The 22,786-nt window shown below is 49.2% G+C and overlaps 1 protein-coding gene and 1 long non-coding RNA gene across 4 annotated transcripts in view; both read right to left on the bottom strand.

The window, feature by feature from the left end:
• LOC146189695 (cerebellar degeneration-related protein 2-like) overlaps positions 1 to 22,786 on the bottom strand; it is a 159,729-nt gene that overhangs the window by 70,241 nt on the left and 66,702 nt on the right. The window contains exon 1 of one of the 3 annotated variants that reach the window (XM_084604464.1): positions 17,235 to 18,932. The exons of 1 other annotated variant lie outside the window; for it this stretch is intronic. In XM_084604464.1, coding sequence (XP_084460590.1) covers positions 17,235 to 17,286 — 52 coding nt within the window. In that variant the 5' untranslated portion in view covers positions 17,287 to 18,932. Of the gene's footprint in view, positions 1 to 9,995; positions 10,161 to 17,234; positions 18,933 to 22,786 lie in introns of those variants that run through there. One more of the 3 variants, XM_084604466.1, reaches the window with a different exon arrangement.
• On the bottom strand, positions 5,574 to 6,534 carry LOC146189696 (uncharacterized). Its single transcript, XR_014707678.1, has 2 exons — positions 6,187 to 6,534; positions 5,574 to 5,698 (listed from the first exon to the last, which is right to left on the bottom strand). It is a non-coding gene; the product is annotated as an uncharacterized LOC146189696 (long non-coding RNA).

Here is a 22,786-nt window from a genome sequence, read left to right on the forward strand (position 1 = left end):
GCCTCGCGCTACGATACCCGATTCTCACACTGTGCTAGGTCACGTGGCGTACAGTGAAAGGGAGCTAGGTCATACAGCTGGAGACACATAAGTCGCTTCGAATCCCTACCGCTCGACTAGTTCAGCAGATGTGTGCCAATTAGGCACCGAAATGCTTTTACATCACCCGGAACGCTGCGAGGAAGATGGCTGTGTGAGTATTGGGGTACTTTTATTTTAAGTGAACAATAATTAAAGGAGAGGCTGGTGCCGCATAGCACCTCCGGCTATTTCCTTTTCCCCAATTCATAGGGACCAGCTGATCCGACGACATAAAGCTCAACATAACATAACATAACATATACACTACTATATAGCGTTTCACAAAAACAACACAGCAAATAAAACAAAGTGCAGAGCAAGCAACACTGATGAGCGATATAAACACTGCGGATGTAAATGCGTAACTCTGTTCAGAACAGCCATATATACATAAGAGACATGAATAAACAAGGACATAACACAAAAATAAGCTTACTTGCGGTCTACACAGCAAAGGAAATAACAAAGCTGTTGAAGAACTCACTAACAGAAAAACAAGAAAATAATAGCCTTGTTTGCGCAAACACTACAAAAGCAAATAACAAAGACATTAATACACTCACACACAGAGAGGTAGGAGCTCTAGAATTGGGTAGACTAGCAGTTCCCTAGGATGCCACTATCCTCAAGGAACTATATGAACGCCACAAGTGCTCGCTCCTGCAATGCATACGCCGGCTACGGGCCTAGCTAATAGCTTTTGTAGACTTAGTTAATTAGCTGCCTCAAGAGCGAATGGCTGCCCAGAGGCGATAGACAGGAAGGACCCTGCCACAGATAGGAGTGTCTGTTGTGTACACCGTTGTCTGGCTATTTTGGTACGCACGTGAGTATGGTTATTGCATTAAACTCCTCTTTGCAACGACACTTCGATGGCTCGATAACTGCTAGCGTCACATGGAACTCGAACCCTGGACCTCTCTTCAGACTCAAACCCACGATGTTTTCTGGCATTCGAACCCTACACGTTACCCGTTGGTTCACGCCCCAGGCCTTAAGTAAGGATTCGAAGCATTGACCGTACTCAGAAACTCGAATCATCTACCTTCTCTCTCTCCAAAACAATTGGCTCTACTGCGTCACGCAACTCACGCGGGCAACTGCTGCGACAGAATGGTTTGGTTTGTGGGGTTTTAACGTTCCAAAGCGACTCGGGCTACGAGAGACGCCGTAGTGGAGAACTCCGGAAATTTCGACCACCTGGGGTTCTTTAACGTGCACTGACGTCGCACAGCACACGGGCGCCTTGCTTTTCGCCTCCGAAGTGACAGACAAGAATTCACCTGATGAGCCATATAAAGCTTACGCCTTATCGTAAGATCAGATGCAGTGCACTACTAGCCTTCCGCCTGCCTTTGTCTGCGTGTATTGTCCCATGATTCAGAGAACATGCACCGACCAGTCCGTCTTAACCACGTCTGTACTTCCACGTAAAGAGCAGATCAGAGGGTTTGCACGGGTACGTCTCTGACCAAACAAGAAAGCAGTAATGAGTCTTAGAATACCCGACTGCTAAAATAGAGAGAGAGAAAAAAGCAACGTTGCCACATGAACAACGCACCGAAGACCACGCGTCTTTGTTACACGGTCTCTCTCTCTCTCTCTTACTGTAAGCCACGTCCAACTCAACAGCGATAGCAGTCTCCGAAGCGCTATCGCATGCGTGTAAGTAAACACGCAGGAGTGCACTGCACTTCGCGCTTTATAAGAAATACGCACCGGCGAGGTTCAAGGACAGGCAGAGGCGCTGACCTAGGCTTCTCCAAGAGGCAAAACAAAGCCCCTTGATCCGGGATAATTGCGAGCTAGATAAATCGGAGCCTGCAGCACTACTCTCAGTCCCGACAGCGCAGAGAAAGAGCGAACCGGTTGCAAACCAGAAGGGAGGGACAGGCATCTCGTACATATAATCCCGGTCCGCGTGTCCGGGCAAATGTCTATACGAAGCCCGCGAAATGGCGGCGCGTTTGCTGCACCATATACAGGCACGCATAGGCGGAAGGGTCACAGCCGTCACTTCGATCGGCGCTTCGGTTTACGCGCGGTTGACCGAGCCCTCGCGTCCCTTCCGGCTTTGCAAACCCCTTCCTTTTGCACTGGTTGCAAAGAGCATGGTTGCGGCAAGGTCGCGATGTTAGCTGTGTACATTCGACGAAGCTCCTCGCAGGTTCTCCCTGATTGGGGGCGGGGACAGTTAGGTCACTGCCGCTTGCGGCGGGGGCTAGCCTGTCCGAATTTTTACCTGTTGTAGGCCGTCATTGCACCCGCCACCTCTTCGGTGGTGGACGACGGCTGTTGTTGCGGCGCGCGTCCTTTTCTCCTTCTTCTTTTTCTTTCTTCTCTATTTTCCCTTCTGTCCACAAAAGGCAGCGGAGGTGGCTCAGCTACAGAGCCAGTAGCAGGCCCGTGCATTTTCCTTTCCTTCTTCCTACAGCCACAACAACAACAACCGCTTGCGACGCCGATAAAAACTGGCCTCGACCGAGGAGGCGTCCATCAAGGCTACTAACAGATGCGCTCCTCCGTCAGTGCGCGCCCTGTCAAAAGTGGGACGCATTTGCACGCCGAAGCGACGTCAACTGCCACGCGCAGCTCGTGAAAGAAGCACGCGGTGGGCGTGTGAACGCTGCAGCGGCTCTCGTCAAAAAGCGGCGATCAAAACGATACACCGTTGCTACACGGCCGATGAAGAGTGTACTGCGGCAGAGAGCTTCCCAGGGTTGGAAGACAGCCGGCCGAGGTGGCAGTTCTGTTTTGATCACGCCGAACTAAACGGACGAAAAAGAAAAAAAAAAAGTTGGAGCCTGCGAATATTTTGATGGACGTCGAAGAACAGCGCGTTTCGGAGACTATTTGAGAGGCATCATAAAGCGGCGTCTCTGAAATTGACAAATTTTATGTACGTATACAGCCTTACGACCGAACGATCTCTGCAATGTCAATGGCAGCAGCGACGTATATTTGTGGACATGCACCCACTGATCGCAAGCGGGTATGGTCGCGGAGTTTATTATAATAAAGATCGGCGAGGGATATGAACAGATATAGGCCACCCATCAAAATGTTGCAGTGGCTATAGACCCCCCCCCCCCCCCCCCCCACAGTCCCCTGTATACTGTGCGATGTCACCGCACATTAGAAGAGCTCCAGGGGACCGAAAATTCGGCGGACCCACGTAGATCTTTCCGAAGTGCGGTAACGCGAAAGCCTATTTCCTGCGAATATTTGCCCTCATCTGCGGCTTTTTCAATCATTTACTTCTTTTTTGTTGTTTCTTTTTCTTCCTTTTTTTCTCTTTTTAACCTTTCTGCTTTATTCTCTTTTGGTTATTTTTCTCTTTATTTACTGTTTTCACCTTTTCTTCTCCTTTAATACTTTTTTCCTATTTTACTCTACAGCTTTCGATGTCGTAACACAATGGCGAAGTCCGACTTAGAACTTTGCAACATTTGAGCACCTTTTTTTTTTTTTCTTGCACAATTTTTACGTATTTTGCCCAATTTCGACTTAGAATTGAAAGTAGATTAGAAAGTAGAATTGACTTTTTGGCTCTAATTAATTACTTTACATGAATGAAATTTTCATAGACTTTTTTTCGCCATCTTCCTCATATAACCATTTTTTACTATAATTCACATCATTCTCCGATAGGGACGGTGCGACACCCTCTGCGGACGGACACTATCTGCGCACACCCATGAGCTTTCATTATAAAGGCTTTCACTTTAATATTTCCGGAGCCCTCCACTAAGACATCTCTCATAACCTGAGTAGCTATGGAACGTTGCACCCCACAAACCAAACAAACCATGCAATTCAGTGCAGGGCGATAGCGGTTACTTCGAATTCGATAAATTTCGTAGAAGCAACGAGCGCGAGACACACAGTTTCCAGACCTGTGTAGTTTTAGCCGTAGAGCATGTGGTAACTGTCGCTTCGCTCTCTTTCCATATTTTGTATTATCTGGGCATCGTCATGTTGCCAGCTGGACGGTGGTGTGCGCCTGACGCCTAAGCATGTTGGATTGGTGCGGCGGGAGTTTTCTGCACCTGCTCGTAGCAGACTCCAATAGCAGCTGTTTTAGCACCTGCGTGTACACAACGGCAAAAGCCTAAGCGTTCTTCCTGTATTCACGGCCATACGATGGGCATGTGTTTTGACTCTAGTAGACAGTGCAGAGGTTGATCGGAGGTCACCGACTCCGACAACTGGTTGCAGTCAACAGTCAACACCGAAGATTTAGCTGACAAAGGTCTGTTCGGCTACCGGCATGCTGGGCGCTTAGTTCGACGCCTAAAGTATAGGCATACTATTACTACTCCCGACAGTTTGCAAGCACCATAACAACAAACGCGACCATAAACCATTTAAGTCATCTATCTCGTTCCTCCACCAAAAGTGTACATGCAAAACAGTGACATGGACACAGCACGCGCGCGGATCGTGCTTCTGAACTATTGCGGAGGCCCGCCCGATGGGCCGAGTCACCTATGACATCTGCGGACTGGCCTCTAGCAAACTACTGTACATTGTGCCATAGTGTATATATTTATCTTTGTTTTATTTTTACCTACCCCTTCCTTTCTCCCTATCGCTCACCTCTTTGATTTCCTCTACCTCTTCTTCGCTGTCCTTTTATTTCCGCCGCCCCAGTTCAGGTGCTGTAGACAGCTGATACCGGGGCTGGCAAACACCTTTCCCTTCCTTTTAAGAATAAAATTAATAATAATAATAAAAATAATAATAAAAGTAACCACATACTACTACTCCCTTACAAAAATGCATGTAGGGTTTCTATAGAAATTCGAAAGCGTTGTGTCAATACACGCTGTTGAAAGTCTGTTGATAATCGGCAACATCTTGGATGATGCAGTGTTGACCTCTTGTTGAGCGCTTATGAAATAGTGGCCCATGTGTTTCTTAAGAGCGCTTTTGGAATTCGCGCAACTGAAATTCTGTTGATTTCAGGCTCAAATGCTTCAGAAACTCTGCAAGTGACGCTTTTTGATTTTCTGCTACCTTTCCACTCCTGAACAACAGAAAATAGTACACGACCATCGGTTTGCCAGGAGCAGACACGGGGTGATTTTCATTAATGCAAAAGTAGTACAGTACATCTCCTAGCTGCGATAAGTCACCACATTCTATGTTCTGCCCGACCAATCAACCATCCTGTCTGATCAGTGCTGGTTAATGATAAGCATAGTGAGGCATAAAAGAACAAAACAGATCTTGATCTTTTAAGCCCCATTATACTTACTCACTCATTAACCTACACTAAACTGACTAAATTGTTGATTGATCGAGCAGAACATAGAATGTGTTGACTGACCGCAGCAAGGATATGTGCTGTTCTACTTTTGCATTAATGTAAACCACCTCGTGCCTGCTCCCGGCTAACCGTTGATCACGCAGCATTTTCTGTTAATCCGCAGCGGAAAGGGAACACAGAATAAAAAATGCGCGTTAATGAGAAAGAAAAAATATGCATCTTTGGTGAACCCATAACATGAGCTGGGCTGTTTATTTGCTTTATTTCAATTCATATGCAAGGTATGACGCCAGGCTATTCTTTGCGTAAAACGCTGATACGTCCGGGAACTCCTCGCATGTGATGCTGAAATAAACAATATAAATCATAATTAAGTTGCGGTATATACTAACTTAAAAATAGAGGAAAGGCATTTGTGCGCTGCTCCACGTCATAGCTCAAGAAATTTCTTGTCTAAAATGAGTTGTCACTGTCTTTCACTGCTTAGACGGCATCGACCGCCGCTTCCACAGCTCGGCAGCACTGCCACATCGTTCATTTCTCCCTGATAAACAATATATGCTGCCGTCAAAGATCCTATTGTGAATATAAATAGCAAAGTGCAAGTCACAAGCATTACTACCCAGAAAACTTGAAGCAGAATTACCAACTATAGGCACCAAAATGAGTGGAAACAAAAACAAACACTGCAAAAATGGTGGAGCTGCACAGATTCAATAATCCACAATGTGTGACAGAGGCATATTATGATCTCGATAATGTGTCCGTCTCAGCGCGAGTAGCGTATCGAAAGAGTACAGCACTGTGCCGAACAATCCGTCAAAAACGGTCACCTTGTAAAAGAAAGAAAATGTCGCCATCCCAACTGGCGTTCCATCGGCCCCAGCGTCCGCGTTAGAGACAAGCCTGGTTCTCTCTCTCTCCCTCCTTTTTTTCCGACGAGGCTGGCTTGCCTGCTAGAAATATTTACATGCTCGCTTCCCCTTGTAGCACACACTGTACAAGACTGGCACAAACACGAATAGGAAAAAGTAAAACTCTCACCAAAGTGCAGACGCTCCCTCCGCCCGTGCCGGCTTTTCGCCCAGAATCCAAAACGCCTGCGACTGTTGAACTTCTTAAACACGTCCTCCTTGCGCAGAAGCTGCCACCCAAGAGCGGATTCCTCCGAAGACTTAAATGCGTACGTTCGCGCTCAAATTTGAACAAAACGATCTTCGTGATAATCACCAGCGAAAAACCTACATACGGTGCTTCGCTCACAGTGCAAGATGCGACCACGGTGGCGGGAAAACGCCAACTGAACTGGCACATCGCCGCACTCAGCGTACCCGCGTCCGCGTGCAAAGAAAACAGGGCGCGGAAGAACAGCTTCGGTGAAAAGGGGGAGCCGCCGCCCCCGCTGCGCGAGCTATGCTGCAGCCAAGGTCATCTCCGTGAAGACAAACCACGGAGAAGGCAGAGAGCAGAGACCCAGAGGGAGCAACCCCTCCCCCCCTCCCCCTTTTTCCCCCCAGCCGACAGGAAGTAACTCTCGACCCTCCGGACATGCTGGCGCCGTTCGCGGCACGGGGGAAAGATGGGTGTGGACAGTAGCAAGGCAGTGGCCGAATGCTTCTTTGAAAAGACGAGTCGCGGATAGAAGACGCGTGTAATCCTATTTTTTTTTTCTTTTTATTTCATACGCGAATGTTTTTGCTATGCGTGTTAACTCTATGGTATGCGTGGGATCAATCCGTCATTATTAGAACCCCTCAATGTTTAAAGTGACTTCATTTTAGCATGGTGTCCACTTTAAGAAAGGAAGGAAAAGAAAAAAATAACAGTTAAATTCTCCAAAGACATACAGGATTCCAATACAGACTGCACCTCATTTTGCGGCAAAAGCTACGGGCAAAAATACCTAGGCTTGGGCAGAATGTCAGACCCTGAAGCATATATATAGTGAACTTTGCAACTGGTTTAAAAAAGCTTTGTCCTGCCCTACATGGTAGGTTCAATCTAGGATCCTGTTTGTTAGTATGATGACTCACTGAACTTGTTTTATGATAAATATAAAATATGTCCTACCACTAAAGTTACCTTCTGCGACATACAGAAGCTGATTCATTACGGATTCTGACTGACATTCAACGATGTATTTGCATTATTAGTGGAGGCTTTGCCATCATGAAGTTTTTAGGGCATATTTTCACTGTGTTGCGAAGCTTGAGCTAAGTGTGCACCGTTAATATGTACTTTTATATAACATGAACGAGCACGCAACTGCATGCTGCTCTTATATTTCCCTTTGCAGAATGTGGCCAATAGTTGATTACAAGTGAGACCAAAAATTCATAACGAAATTGTCACATCATGTTCTTATCATTTGTGCCTAAAACTACTTAAAAACATGGGTCAGCTTGAACAGTACACGCTAATTGTTCGTGAACGTTGAAAACTGACAACAAAAAGCACATAGAAAAAATAGCACAAAAAGTCTATTGGGTAGAACACAATGAAAATTCTGTGGGCCCTGTAAAGATTGCACTCAGCTGGGGTTGAATGTCTATCGAAATTCAATAAATTCAAAAGGCGGTCAATAGTCCAACAATAGAGTTTCAAAACTCATTTTTGTAAGGGCTACTACATAGCACCGGCCAGGTTAAGGAGCAAATCCCTGACCGCTGTTAGCCGACAGCGCATGCGATGCTGAAATGAAAATTCGGCCTTGAAAATTTATTTCTACGCAAACATCTAGGGGAAATTGGGATTCCTTTATTTTTGACTCCTGATTTCAAAATCAGCGAAAATCGGGGCTCCGACAGCCAAGCATCAAACAATAAAGGGGCCCCGACGCTTTCGCATGTACAACGCATTATTCGCCAGTATGTGAAGCGGACGTCTCTGCCCGCCAGACGCAACATCCGCGGAAGACATAACGCATAACAACGGCTATATGGCCGTCCCCCCCCCCCCCCCCCCTTCTCCGCCAACGACGCCAGAACAGAATATGGCCGTCCCCCACCACTCCGCCAACGACGCCAGAACAGAATATGAGGAAAAGCAGCCAACGACACGAAGTCGTCAGAATGACGGGGCGGTGCATAGCGCATTAAACCGCCGACGCAACAGCGGACATCATGCGGTGTTCCTACCTGAGCCTCCACAGTCGTGGACGCCACACACACGCACATCGTCGACCGGCCTTGTTCTCTGCCGGCGGATTCTTGCCCGCGCATATGATGATCTTCCGGTTCACGGCGCCGCGCTCTTAGTGGCGGACGCAAGGTCACCGATTTCGCGCGCGCCGAGAACCCCCCTCGTTATTTTTTTGTTTTACTTTCTTTCATTCCTCTGTTCTTTCCCTGACCGACGCCTCCTCCTCCTCCCACAGAACGCGGCTGACCCCCGACAACCCCCGCCGCGCGATGCATTCCCTACGCCGTGAATGCCAAGGAAGCTATAATAGCTGCGGTCACAGCGCAGCGGGGTGCACCAAGCTAGGCGCGGAGAGGAACGTCCCACACTCTCGGGACCTACGACGTGATTTGAAGGTTATCGCTTGAAGATTTAATCTGCTCGGATTAAACTGCTCTCGAGTAGTTCATTCTGCAAGAAGGCTGCACAAAACAGATCGAATTACATAGCCCATAGGTTGGACATTTCTTGCGCTGATTATCTAAGAGCAAATACATATTACAACACGAACATTGCATCGCCTCGCCGCGGTGGTGCAGTGGTTAGGGCGCTCGACTTTTGTGCCCAAGGATGCGGGATCGAATCCCTGCCGCGGAGGCCGCTTTTCGATGGAGGCGAGAAGCTAGACGCCTGCGCGCTGCGCGGTTAGTACACGTTAAAGAACCCCATGTGGTCGAAATTCCCGGAGCCTTCCACTAAAGCGTCTGTAATAGCCTTAATCGCTTTGGGGTATTCAAGGCGCAAACTAAACCAAACCAAACGAAGATTTCACCAGGAGAAGCTTACTGACCTTTCTGGCACTGGTCTTCATGTCACGTGAATGTGTGCATTGCAGGACTATACGAGGACGTACTACACCCCCATAAACGCCACCTTCACCAAGTACGTTAATAAACTAGTCGCTAGCTCAATCCTGGCATGTAACCCTTAACCCCGTGGTAACTAATGTGAAGACAACCAATTCTCCAGCGCCCGCTCATCGTTCAGTACGGTAAATTACTTCGGGTTAATTCCCAGCCCGGCAACAAGAGAGCAGCGGCAGGCGGAGCATGCATATCTAGAAACTGCTGTCTGGAGGATGAAGAAAATTACGACGGCCCAGACAAGACTTAAAGGGGGACGCCGTACTAGTATGTTCCCCGAAGTCATGACTGTTGCTGGTGCCACAACTGCAACCATTTAATTTGGCTTCCGCCGACAGGACGTCGGGTCGGCAGCCAACATTAGGCAGCCTGAGATATCATGCAGGTAACCGCGGCCAGTCAAGGACAAGGGTAAATAAAGGGATATGCGAGAAGCCACTGTCCTAAGGGCTGATGATGATGATGATGATGATGATGAAGGAAACAAGCGACCAGTGCACCACGATACCGAAGTTCCAGCCGTCCAAAGGGAAGCGTGTATGAGCTAAAAAAACGTAGCAATTAACGGACGATGACACTAACGTTTGCAGGAAACGTACCCATGAACTGCGGTCCCCTAGCTTGTTCCGATGCCTCTGTTGACCGCCGCAAACTGTTCCGCGGGTTTTCAACGGTCGAATTCAAAGCGGCACTGCTTTCACGGAAACCCGCGTTGAAATTCTGCTCTTTTCCGTTTACGTTCCGAGTTGGTTGCTATCTTTCGAACTAACAATCACAGCGTGCCTAGCACGGCAAACAAGACAGGCGATCAGCAGTTCGCGGATACCGCTGCTGGCAGGAAAGGATTAGCAAGTTTGCGGGGACAAAACGGATGCAGCTGGCCCAGTATTGGGTTAATTGCACGGATGCGAGAGAGGCATTTTGCCCTGCAGCAGGCATAGTCCGGCTGATGATGATGATGATGCTCCGCCTAACAACTTATTTGCTAAGAAGGCGGCAGCTTGCAAAGCTGCGTGGTTTGTCCGCAAGCTGGAAAGAACAGCGCAACGGTGGAAGCTATATAGAGGCGACAGCTTCCATAAGTGGGCTACACTGTAAAAATGTGTGTGAAATTACAGGTATTTTTAAAGAAATTTTCTGTACCAGTACAGAGAACAGATCTGTTCTACTTCATTGATCGAAATACGTTCACGAAAAAAAAAAACTGCAATTTTCTGTTTTCCAGCCGAAACCTTGATTGGAAGGCAAACCATTCGATATATTTTTGCCGTCTGTTCTATTTTCTACCGCAAATTGATTGTTACTTGAATAGTAGGTAAATTCTGAATAGAAAGCGAATTGGTATGACAAGCCCGAAGACGCTGTACGATGATCAGATGCGTGAAAATTTTGATTCGAAAGAAAACTAGTGGCGCCACATTGAGGTCCGTTGTTGGTTGGCTCCCTGCTACAGTGGTATCTGTTACGCATTTTTCACTTGCCGCTTTTCGGTGGCTAGACAACGGCTGTAGCGATGCCAACCTTATTTGTGCCATCGAGTATTGCCAGCCCCCGAGAGATATTCGCGAGATGTATTTGGTAAGACTTTTGCCTTAAAATACTGTTCACCGAAGAAATTGGCGCTTATTTTATTGCTGTTACAGGCAGAAAACGTGAAATAAAAGAGGAGTAAGAACTATATATATCTGCATCATTATTTTCACTGCGACAAAAGAAAAACAGAGAAATAAAAAGCAAAAAACGCCGTATAACAGAAAATTTTTGTCAATTTACAAAACTTTTCTATCAGTTGTAAAAGAAAAAGCTGTAAAATTTCAGAAAAAATTAGGAAACAGAAAACATAGCAGAACAGAAAATTTGTGGCAGGACAGCTGGCAGAATATTTCTGTATTTTTCGACAAATATTTTTTACAGTGTACTATGCAAGCGCGTTCACGACCTTATACGTCATCGCCGTCAGTTTTCACCATCCGAAGCAGAAACATAGACACGGCTGAAGAGGTCGCAATAGCGCTCGCTGGCGTCGGAACGAAGGCTAGATTGATCTTTAGCGACAGTAAAACTGCTCTCTGGAATATCGGAAAAGGCAGGGTCTCGCAAGAAGCCGCCCGAATTCTAACAGCTGCAGCTAAAATCGATCGCAAAATCACCCTAATTTGGGTCCCAGCACACACGTCCGTCCCCGGCAACGAGGCGGCCCGTGATTTAGCCCGAGATCTCTACTTCCGGGCAAACGCGGAGCCGCCCGACTGTCCGGCGATGGACGAACGTCTGCAAACCTATAAAGAAATAATCGAAAAATTACAGATTAGGAAGGCGTCTGATGCCGCCACCGGATCCTAGCTTAAATAATAAAGAGGCCATAGCCTGGCGGCGATTACAAGCCGGAAATTTCCCGAACCCTGTCTGGTTGTTTCACACCCAGATAGATGAGAGAAAAAAATGATAAATGTAAAGCCTGCGAAGCGAGGGGGACCCTCGACCATATACTTTGGGAATGCCCTAAGTCTCCGGGCGCTAGGGACAACATTAAAAGTAGAGAAGCCTGGGTAACCCTGCTGCGAAGCGACGTCCCCGCTGACCGGCAAAAAGCCGTCCGCCTGGCGGCTGAGGCCGCGAATAACCAATGTATATTCGCCAGTCCTTAGTCGCGGAGGTTCCAGCCCCCGTTCCTCAGGCCTGCGTGCCAGGACCGGGGAGTAGGGGGCCTCCTAAATCGGCGGAAATTAATGTTGAATCATCATCATCATTTGCAGCGAATGGAAGCTGCCCGAAGTGACAGCGTAGACGAGTGAGTAGTCTTCGCGCGCTCGTGAGCCCAGTGCCAACGTATGGAAGCCGTTGCTTCGGTCTGGTAAAGTTGCGAGACGGAGCGTTACAGCGGACGGCGTGCGTCACGTGCAACCTGGGTCGCTGGCGAAGCACGAGTGCCGATCCAATCTGGGCGGCCGCGATCGGAAGCGAGTATTCGGTCCTCCCAGTAGCCGCTCGATCTGTTTGGAAATCGTTACGATAGAGCGAACGTGGTGAAACGGAGAGGAGGAAATGCGGGGATTCGATCTCTAGCGCGCGCCCCGTCGGCCGATTTACCCCGGAAAGCGGATTAAGGGGAGTGGATTAGCGTACATTCCGCGGAGAGTGCAGGAAAAAGAAAAAGAGACCGATAAACAGTGGTGTATAAAGAAAAGGAAGAGAAACTCGTCGAGCGACGCACACAAGTGCACGCTCGTGACGTCCTCATCTGCTCTCGGCTTCGCTTCCGGGAAAGAAAAAAAAAGAGCCAGGTAGGTGGAAAAAGCGAGCATCTCCTCTCATCACGCCACTTTTGTGGCTTCCTCGCGCTTAAGAGTTGACTGCAACGCTGCCGAAACGAGAATGCGAGTATAGCTGTAATGCCTCGTGATGCACGCCGACACGTGTCCGCTTAATCTCGAATGCGACTCTCGCACAACGAGATGAACCCTGTTTCTACATTTGACGGTGCTCCGTTTTTAAACTCACAAATGCGATATAAGCCGCATACATGTCCCAAATGCATACAAATGGTGAAACAACTTGGAATATGGCTCTAGAATCTGAAATACATCGATTGCAAGCCGTTTGAACTATTCGTTTTCTTAAAAATAAAAAATAAAAATAAAGGTCAGGTACTCATAACTTCGACAAAAAAAGAAAAAGAAAAACTCAAGTGTGGTACGTATTGGTAACTTGTTTTTCGACAAATAAGACAATTTGCATTAGAACTGAGAATTGCTTCAAGAAGTATTACGAGAAACGTTATAGTTACCTTTTTTCATTGGTTCAGAGGAAAGGAAAGGCGCAGTATCTGTCAAACTTTTGCTGTGGACAACTGAACCGCGCCGTTAGGAAAGAGAGGAAGGTAGGAGTGAAAGTGGAAAGAGAGAAAGAGGAGTCGTAGTGGAGGGCTGACTTTTGACTTTTTTTCTCGCCAAGATGGTCCCCGTAGCAAAGAACACCAAGCAGGTCTATTAGCAAAGATACAGAGAGTACGCTGAGTGGTTTGTCTGACAGGCTGTGTTTGGCTCGCCAAAGTAAGGTACCAGTGTTACACCAATTTCAGTCTTCGTGCTCTTCGTAAATCCTGACGTAGAAATGATTTACGCGGAGCGTAGAACCAACGCGGGGCTTGGGTTAGCTACAGCCAACCTTACTAGAACCAGCTTCTGGTTCTAGTAACGTTGGCTACAGCGTCGTTGCTATGGCGAACCTAAAGGTTTCTCCCGATGAAAGGAAAAACGCAGTGACTGTCCCGCTCAAGGTGGACACTTGGAAAGCGCCGTGACGGAAGGTGTACGTAAAGGAGGCGACATGTCGAAACTTTCCGAAAGTATTGAACCGCAGTGCTGTCTACGCTTTACTACACTGTGCGTGTATCAGTTGTAAAGTGTCACAAATTGTACTGCTTTTTATCGTCTTTAAATCATGTTGCGTGGATGCGAGCGAAGCCACGGGGTAAGCGTTCAGAACAAATTTGATTCTCGTGGTCTTCATGGTGTCCCGCTGTCTCGGCGTGCTTTCACAACGTGCTGGGGGAGGACGAACGGTGAAATACCATCGGACGTGGCAGAGAGATACACCAAGGTTCATCACTAACTTTTCAGAGAGCAGCTGTTACGCGATCGTTCGGCGGTCGCCGTTGTAACCGAGTAGAAGAGGGCCACGAACAAATGCTTTGTAACTGCACACACACACGCATCTCTCAAATTACTTGCTAGATGCGTATATCGCAAAAACGCTTAAGTAGCAGCGCTCAAATTTCGCATCAGAGGGTATCGTGACCACCCATAGGACTTTTTTTGTTAGGAGTGAGGCCGACATGCGAACCTGCGATCTCGCCCCAGAAGAACATCGTCGCGTATATTGTTACGGGGTAGGGATGAAATTCAGGGGATAGACGCATACGAGGTAGTATCACATAGTCATTCGCCGCACACCACCGGCTTCATCGACCTCTTCTTCTCGCCCTCTCTTCCACGCGCCAGCGCCGCACTTCTTTGTCTTCCATACCGTAACAGAAGATGAGGACGATGAAGCCGGTGGGATAGGAGTGCCTGTTTCTGTCTCTGAGGTCTGCTGTCCTAAGTGTCGTTTTATCCCATAACAATTATGCAGCCACAGTTGAGCGTCACCGTCGGCTTCAAGTCAGGCGCAGTAAACGATCGGCAATAAAATAATAAAATGTGCTTGGCCATCGCGTCAGCAAAATGAGAAACCCGGCCTTTTGCCTTGACGCGCAATTCTTCGTTTCCAAAACGAACGTCACCATAGGCGGTGTAAACACTGCCAGAGATCCTGGAGACAAGCGCATTCTTTCCGAACGGGAAGCTTTTTCATAAACTCATTTTTATTTTTTGCATGGAGCAAGATAGCATCATAACCAAAACGTCCGCGGATCCTCCCCTTGAAACCTTGCAGGTTGTGCTGATGGCCGTTGTCAAAAAACGCATCCCAGTGATTTTCTACGGCCCCCTCAACTACTCGGTAAGACTGCAGCGCACGACAAACTTCAACAGCAAAAATTTTTGCCACGCACCGGAAGTAGGTTCCTGAGAGCGCCTCGCAATGTTCACCAGCAGCCTCACAATTAATTAGAGGTACACTGTGTCCGAGAAAGCTGCTCGAGGCGGTAACGAAGTGCCCCCAACGGACGCAGCTCAGGAGCGCAACCGTCATGTGTGTGCCGGTGATGATCCTTCGCTCCATCGCAGTAGCAGCCTACCCGTGAGCACGAGCACAGCTGCACGCAACTAACGCAGCCGCTACGCGTGTAAGCGCAGGCGTGACAATCCGACCGCTCGGAGCTCACAGCTGCGTGCGCAACCTCGGAGAGGAAAAAATAGAGACAAACGAAGACACCGCCAGAAGGTGTGCAGAGAGAGCATAGGCACACGCAGTTCCCCGCTACGGTCGTCGCCAGGGCCCGCGCAACGACACCGCTAACCTCGCAGCGGAATAAGACACGGCTTTTGTTGAGGGCCCCGGTGGCGCAAAGGATTTCTCCCCGACTCTGCCTCTCGTGTTCTCGCGGCGTGCGTGAAGAAAACCGGGAGATTCGGCCCGGCATTCAGTTGGCTCTGCTCGAAATGTGCCAACGCGCTCGCAGTCTGCGGACACCGGACAACGAGATGAAGAAAGCCTGCCTCTCCAAGACGAGAAGTGGATGGACGACGCCGCTGATTGCCAGCTCTTATCGAGCAGGACTGCACAAGTGTCTTTTGTCATTATCGGGGCCTTTCTTTTCCCGGCAACACTTCATGGGGCACGCCATATGGAAAAAGTTACGCGTTCGGAAAGGAAAGCACAGTATATTTATAGCCAAACTTCGTCCTGTGGCTTCTTGAAGTTCAATGGCTAGCCCACGCTGGCATTGCCCATTGGTTTAAAGTAAAGGCTCATCGGTCAAATTTTTAAGGGGAAAGCCTTTAAACACTCAACAGTGCTAGCAAGATCTATGCGTTAGCGAACTGTGTCCGCGATATTCCACGGGATTAAGGCAGGGTTCTGTTCAACCTTTAATCGAGTCTGTTGTAGATGAGATCAACTGATCTCCTCAATATAATTCAACTTTAGACTACCAGGGATGATGCAAAAGCTTCCCCACACAGCTGAGAAGGGAACCCCGACAGTTTCTTTCAGGCGTGACAAACTGTTCTACGCTTTCGAGAAACGGCGACATACATTCGCCTATATGCCTAAAATTACCTAATGCTAACAGCATCAAGCCAACGAATCCACTAAATAAGACGTCTTGTAGCTGCTATATTAGTCAGACTCGTAGACGTGTAGCAGTTGTGCTGAACATCGATCGAAAGTGTGTATGCCGTTATGAACAGAAAGTTTCCGGGATGCGGGAAACGAAAACCGAAAACTGAGCTAGTTGGTGCATCACTGAAGAACTAAAAACAGCGCCAAGACGACGGGCCCGAAATGCCAGTTTTCGCGGCGCTGTTTCCAGTTATTCAAAGGAAACGACAGAACAGCGCTATCAAACGGGGTGGGAAGCGCGCATATGCTTTCCCACCGCCCCTCCCGTCTGGTAGCGCTGTTCAGCCGCTTCCGTCATATATGAATCAATCAGCGTGGCTCAGCCCTGTTTTCCAAACTTAAATTACTCTCTTTAGGTCAGGAAATTGTGGTGGTCACTAAATAACTGGGGAAACACCATGGAACATGTTCTATTCGATGGGACCAATATCAGCTGACCGGGTGGCAAGGGTCGATACGCGGAGTTTTAGTTTTTTCTTTTTTTTTTCTTTTTTTTTTTTTTGTTTCGCGAAACCATGTGCCGGTAATCTTCTCTATGCATACACATCCCTAAGCGGGGGCAGACATTTCTTGAAATTCTACAGGCCGTAAGTTTAGGGGCACCTTTGAAATGCACTTGATTTGGTCCAAACTGTAATCTGAATTAAGCAATCTCGAAATTTACGAGACCAGATGAATTTAGTTTACAGGGTTTAGGGTCCCAAAGCGACTCAGGCTATGAGGGCGGCCGTAGGGGAGGACTCCGGAAATTTCGACCACCTGGGGTTCTCTAACGTGCACTGACATCGCACAGCACACGGAAGCCTTGCTTTTCGCCTCGACTGAAAATTGCTGCTACAGTGGCCGGGATTCGATCCCGCATCCTTGGGCACAGAAGTCGAGCGCCGTAACCACTGAGCCACCGCGGCAAGGTCAAGACCAGATGAAATATGGCATTGGTTTATGGCATTGCGCATTTCCAAACGACCGCTGCTTTACAGTGTACCGCGCACTCGCAAAATGCGCACACATCTGCCCTCTTCTCCCACCCAAGCACCCATGCAGTAGCTTACTCGTGGAGTCGTCATCCTGGTTGTAGTAGAGGTACCGAAACACAGAATCCATGGCTTCTTCTACCCTTATGCAGCTTCCGGACACAAACGCACACACACCACTGGCTTCGAGTGTTGGTGTTCGCACCCCACGTGAAAGAGGCACCGAAAGAAAAGTCCCGTACACGGAACGCGAGTTCACTGAGTTGATCCTCGTCCTCAACGCGCGACCGAACACCGAGCCGAGCCACCGGAGGTTCGGAGAACGGAAGCAATGCTCCGTTGCCGCGAGGCTCTGCGGTGGTCAAATAACATTCTTCGCACTTCGCAAGAAGACGACCACCGCCGCAATCCTCGCGCAACGATCTCAACGAGAAGCAAACTGACGTCTAAGACGATGCCGTCATTGTGGGAACACTGACGAGGCTAGGCGTCAAACCAAGAGACTTTTTCGAGATAGTAATCCGACGTTCCGTGGTCCTGGAATCAACGCATCCGATGGGCAGCAAGATCTTGGAGGTCCACGACACCACACCGGTTTGGAAGGCGCACTTTGCGCTGAATCTTTCCTAGCAGTGCTTTCTGGTGAGCCGGAACGTCAACTTTGACCTCCCATTCCAAAGTCTACACGGGCACGCATCACAGACGAGTATACTCAGGAGCAACAAGCGCCTATCACCGAGAGCACACCACCCGTGTAGCCGAAACGTCACTTCAAGCGGCGTCGGTGGGGCCGCACACGCCCAGTTTTGGTGCAGCGATGCAAGAAGCACGCCGTTGACGGTAGAGTGCGGTGATAGAGCGCCGTTTGCAGAGCGGAAGCAAACACAGTCCGCTTGTCCGGAAGAGACAGTTATGTCACATACGTCGTCCCACTTCCGCGCAGTGCCCGTCGACACGATGTCAACCGCCTGTTCCTACTTCCTTGGGTCACGAGACAGCAGTGACGGTCCTATCGGACAACGAGGTGCAGCTATGGTAATGTAATTTGGCAGTTGGTGAACCTTTGGGGTTAAAGCCCGAGTTCGAGATAGTCCCTGAGGTTAGGACCACACGGCTTTGGTGTCAACACCATAAGTCCGCGGCAGGAAGTCGAGCACGGAACACATCCGAGCGAATTAACAACGTGGGTAAGTGAGGCCGCCAAAATTCCGACGGGCCACGCCTCCTCCAACTCTCCAGCTTTCTCTTCCAGAGTACAGGACGAAAAGAACTGGTCGACGTTGACGCGTGTCCAGTGACAGTATTCCAAGCCACTGTAGAAGAAGAGACGCGGACAGGGCGAATCAAAAGCTCTCTGCGACGAATAAATACGCTGCTTCGACACGACAAGCCGGATCACAGATGCTGGAAGGAAGATGCGAAGGCCGTACGTCGATCGTCCTTATCATAGAGCGAGCAACCACTCGTCTAGCGTATCCGGGAGAACGTGGAGCAAGCAAACACGTGTCGGATCAGTGGCGACGACACGGAGGATACACGTACGGGGACGGCGGCGAGCCTGCAGACACACGAGGCACGAAGATCACCGCGACGACACGGCAGCGCAGTAGTCGAAGAACAAGAGTCGGCGGCACACGCGGGCAACCCCGAAGACTACGACGACAACGACGTAACACGCGGCTTCTGTGCAGATGGTCGGTCGCCGGCGACAGCTGGGAGGATGTGCGTCGCCCCTAACCCCTTGCAACGGCGGCGGCAGCAGTGCACGGCACACACACCGGCAGAGGAGAGGACGCGACTGAACCTGAGCACGTCGGCCCACGGACACTCGGCGGCTGGCTGAGAGGGTGAGACGGGCTGAGAAAGAGAAATATGGAGAGGAAAGGAGCCCGGATCGTGCTGCACACGGGCGACCGCTGGGAGATAGGCGGAGGAGGCAAAGGAGGTGGCCGCGTTGGTGGCAACGATGCTTCGGAGATCGGACCTTTCCTTCGTATTTACCGTTGGAGGAGGATCATAACCTCTAGCGGCTCGTAACGCCGAGCAGGTATGCACGCGCTGAACAGATGCGTAGCGAGAGAAAGATGCAGAAAGGGGGAAACCGGTTAGGTGCGCGTTCCTTGAGCGAGCGCGGTCGGCTCATGCATACACTTTCTCGCGCACATCGCAAACCCATCGCTCGCCAACATACACTAGAGCGGGTGGCGTATACGAGAGCACTTGTGAGGACGACTGAAAGTTCGCTCGCGCTGCGCTCGATGAACCGTGGAGGTGAAAGGTAAGCGAAGGCGAGGGGAGGGAAGGAATAAAAAATATTCAACAGCTATTCGCAGCAAATGCGGGCAGCTATAATAGTGCCCGCCACTTCCGCACAACTGGCGGGAGAGATGCTGGCGCAAACGGACCGTGACGCTAAAAGGAGCCGCGCAATCTGGAATGGCGATTGTCCGCTCGAGAATAAATTACCTCGGAGCTACCGATTGAATGCCCAAATACTGCAGCACAGCTCTTTGCCCTCACCAGACCGTGGTTATTCAGTGAACGGTGCGCACATTGCTCGTTATCGACTTAGAGCCGCGGAGGAGAATGCGATGTAAAAAAAAAAAAAAAAAAAAAAAAAAAAAAAAAAAAAAATCAGAGCACTACAGAATCTGCACTGGTGAAATGCTGCTGCACACGGTGCACCGCGCGCTTTTGCTAGCAGCCCAGGCTCGTGCCGCATGGTGGAAATTTTCCTTCCTTGCGCGTTTGGTCCAGTGTTCCTGCAAGTGTGGTATTCGAAGGTACACCGTCGCTCTTGTAGCGTAGCGTTCCTTTGCGCACGTTCGTTGCAGTGCACTCCAGCAAGAGTGGGATTGTACTGTAAGCCGTCGCTTCTGTTGCATGGCTTTCTCATATCCGCGTGACATTTTCATGTAACTTGGCGTGACCTTATCACCTGATACTTTCATGCAACTTGACTGTCACATGACTCTGTCACGTGATACTCCCATAGTCGCGTGGCATACTCGTGCAACTTGACTGTCACGTGGCGTGGTCGTGTAACGTGAATGTGTTGAAGAAGCGTAGTTTGTTGAGCTAGTTGGTGCATAGTACGTCGCCCTGCGTGCTTCTTGTGAACGTGTTCTTCCCGCTGTTTTTTTTTCTATGTAACGTGAATGTGGCACGATTGAGAACTGAATTAACTAATTAAGTAATCCATCGAAGAACTGAATTAATTCAATTACATACTGTTACTTCCCGTACGCTGCAGTTGTCTGTCTACGATCTTGACAGCTGCACTTATTAAGTCACAAATTTTGTTTTCAATCTCGGCACAGTATAGTTCTGCACCAGGTAATCCGTTTAGAAACTATTTTCTACCAACACATGCACACGCGACGCCTCTTCGAACGAAGCATCAAATTCATTAACTCGATTTAATTATAACTAATTAACAGTGGTCAACCTACATCTTATACGTTCATTAACGTATCCCAAAACCATTAAGCTTTTCCCATTCATCCACATGGGGCGACGTTTTCGTATCGAAAAATTTTGCCGACACGTTTTGCGGACACTTTTTGTAGATGGGGTAAAGCCATACAATTTGGGGAAAAGAAAAAAAAACGACTGCTCTTTCTTATTTTTTTTTTTTTTTCCCTGCAGCACGACCTGGCGCGTAAGGCGATCGCTGGCCAAATATATATCTCGTGTAAAAAAAAAAAAAAAGAAAAAAGAAAAAAAAAAAACACGCAGTACTGCATGTCTGGACAAGATGTCACCGATCTACATGCTCAAACGTACCGATACATACGGGACGGAGCTAGAAATGTTCCCTGACAAAAAACAAAAGAAAGAAAATGCCGCGTGAACCCACGAGTCTGGCAGAGGCACAGCGAGGCTGACAATGGGAGATTAGTCAAAGGAGATTACAGCTGAACGATTGGGGATGGTTTTTAGACCAATCGAGTGCGATTTATGGTCACAAAGTTCCGAACAGGTTGCGGGGGCGCCACATTTTTGAAACTGGGACATCGGTACACACCTTCGGCGATGAATTACACGAGGCGACATATGTGACAGTGCGCGCGCGTGTGTGTGTGTGTGTGTGTGTGTGTGTGTGTGTGTGTGTGTGTGTGTGTGTGTGTGTGTGCGTGTGTGTGTGCGTGTGTGCGTGTGTGTGTGTGTGTGTGTGTGTGTGTGTGTGTGTGTGTGTGTGTGTGTGTGTGTGTGTGTGTGTGTGTGTGTGTGTGTGTGTGTGTGTGTGTGTGTGTGTGTGTGTGTGTGTGTGTGTGTGTGTGTGTGATTGTGCCTGCGCGCTGAGCGCGCCGATATCCTCCGCTTCCCAAGATCAATGGCGCATGCTTCTCGACCAACAACATCCCCAGCTTCGTGACAAGTGCACGCTATATGTGACCGAGTCCAAACAGCGATGAAGAGGCGGTGCGACGGCCAATTTCCGCCGTCAAACATGGCCCGCTGGGTGGAAATGCGTATATATACCATTACACGTGTATACGCAGCGTCGTTCTGTATACACTGCACGCTCGCCGAGTTGTATACAGGTACAAAACCAATGTGCCAGATCAGCCATATAGACGAGGAGGCAGAGCTAGCTCCGAGTGACTTTTGTATGCACCTTCCACGAGCACATATCGAAGTATAGGTAGGAGACACATGAAAGTAAGCGACAATAAACGTAACTATACGCACGCACGAACGCTAGCCAAACGCCCTCCTTTGTGGCTAAGGAACCTTCGGACAATTCGAGAGCAGGCCAATCGTGCTCGCCAAGCTTATACGCACACACACAAGGGTCAAAGGAGCGCCATAACCCCGGTACCGACAGCGATTCATGACACCGAAGGTCCATCGCCTTGCACGCGGGCCCCACTTCGCATGTATACAAATGGCTTCGAAGCAAAGGACGAGACCCCCCGCCGGCACACGATCGTGTATCCGCGATAGCTGCTTCGGCATTCGAGGCAGCGAACCAACGCCGAAACAGAACCTCGGCGTCAACGCGTATACACCAAGGGACCGCGGGGTGAAGTATACGTGGCCACCCGCGAGAGAGCCGATATCGCCGTCCAATATATTTCGTGGCTCGCGGCAGCTTTCGGTCGCGCATTAATGACTCCCGGACGATCGCAGTCCATGTAGCTGCGTGTAACACAGCCTAAGCGATGCGAGCGTGCATCGAGAGCAGGAGTGTGTGTACCGTATACGAAAGGGAGAACGGCGACGGACATGCGAACGAACGGCAGGTATGGGGAGCCGCGCGTACGGCCGAAGAAAGTCGTGCGCCAGCCCCGAGCGTGTACACGTCGTGCGGGCAGCAAAAGCGAAGGGGAAGAATAAGAAGAGAAGGAAAGGCAGAGCGAGGCTCGGGAATATAGTATACGACTCCCGCGGCCGCAGACTATATATCCTCCGTCTCAATACTGTATAGTACAGTGCAGCACGTTTGGAGCCTGCGGAGTGCCTCCGTACATGGCCAATCATGAGGTGCGATCATCGCAAAGCTGTTGAAACGCGACAATGAAAGTCGTGATTGGACACAAAGATGGACGCCAGACGCGGAACACCACGCGGTGCCGATCGACCAATCAGCGTGCACACGTTTTCGGGTTGGAAAGTTTGGTCAA

Source organism: Amblyomma maculatum, chromosome 5, assembly GCF_055883805.1.
Source record: "Amblyomma maculatum isolate TAMU_Amacu chromosome 5, ASM5588380v1, whole genome shotgun sequence".
In the NCBI taxonomy this organism is placed as follows: domain Eukaryota; kingdom Metazoa; phylum Arthropoda; class Arachnida; order Ixodida; family Ixodidae; genus Amblyomma; species Amblyomma maculatum.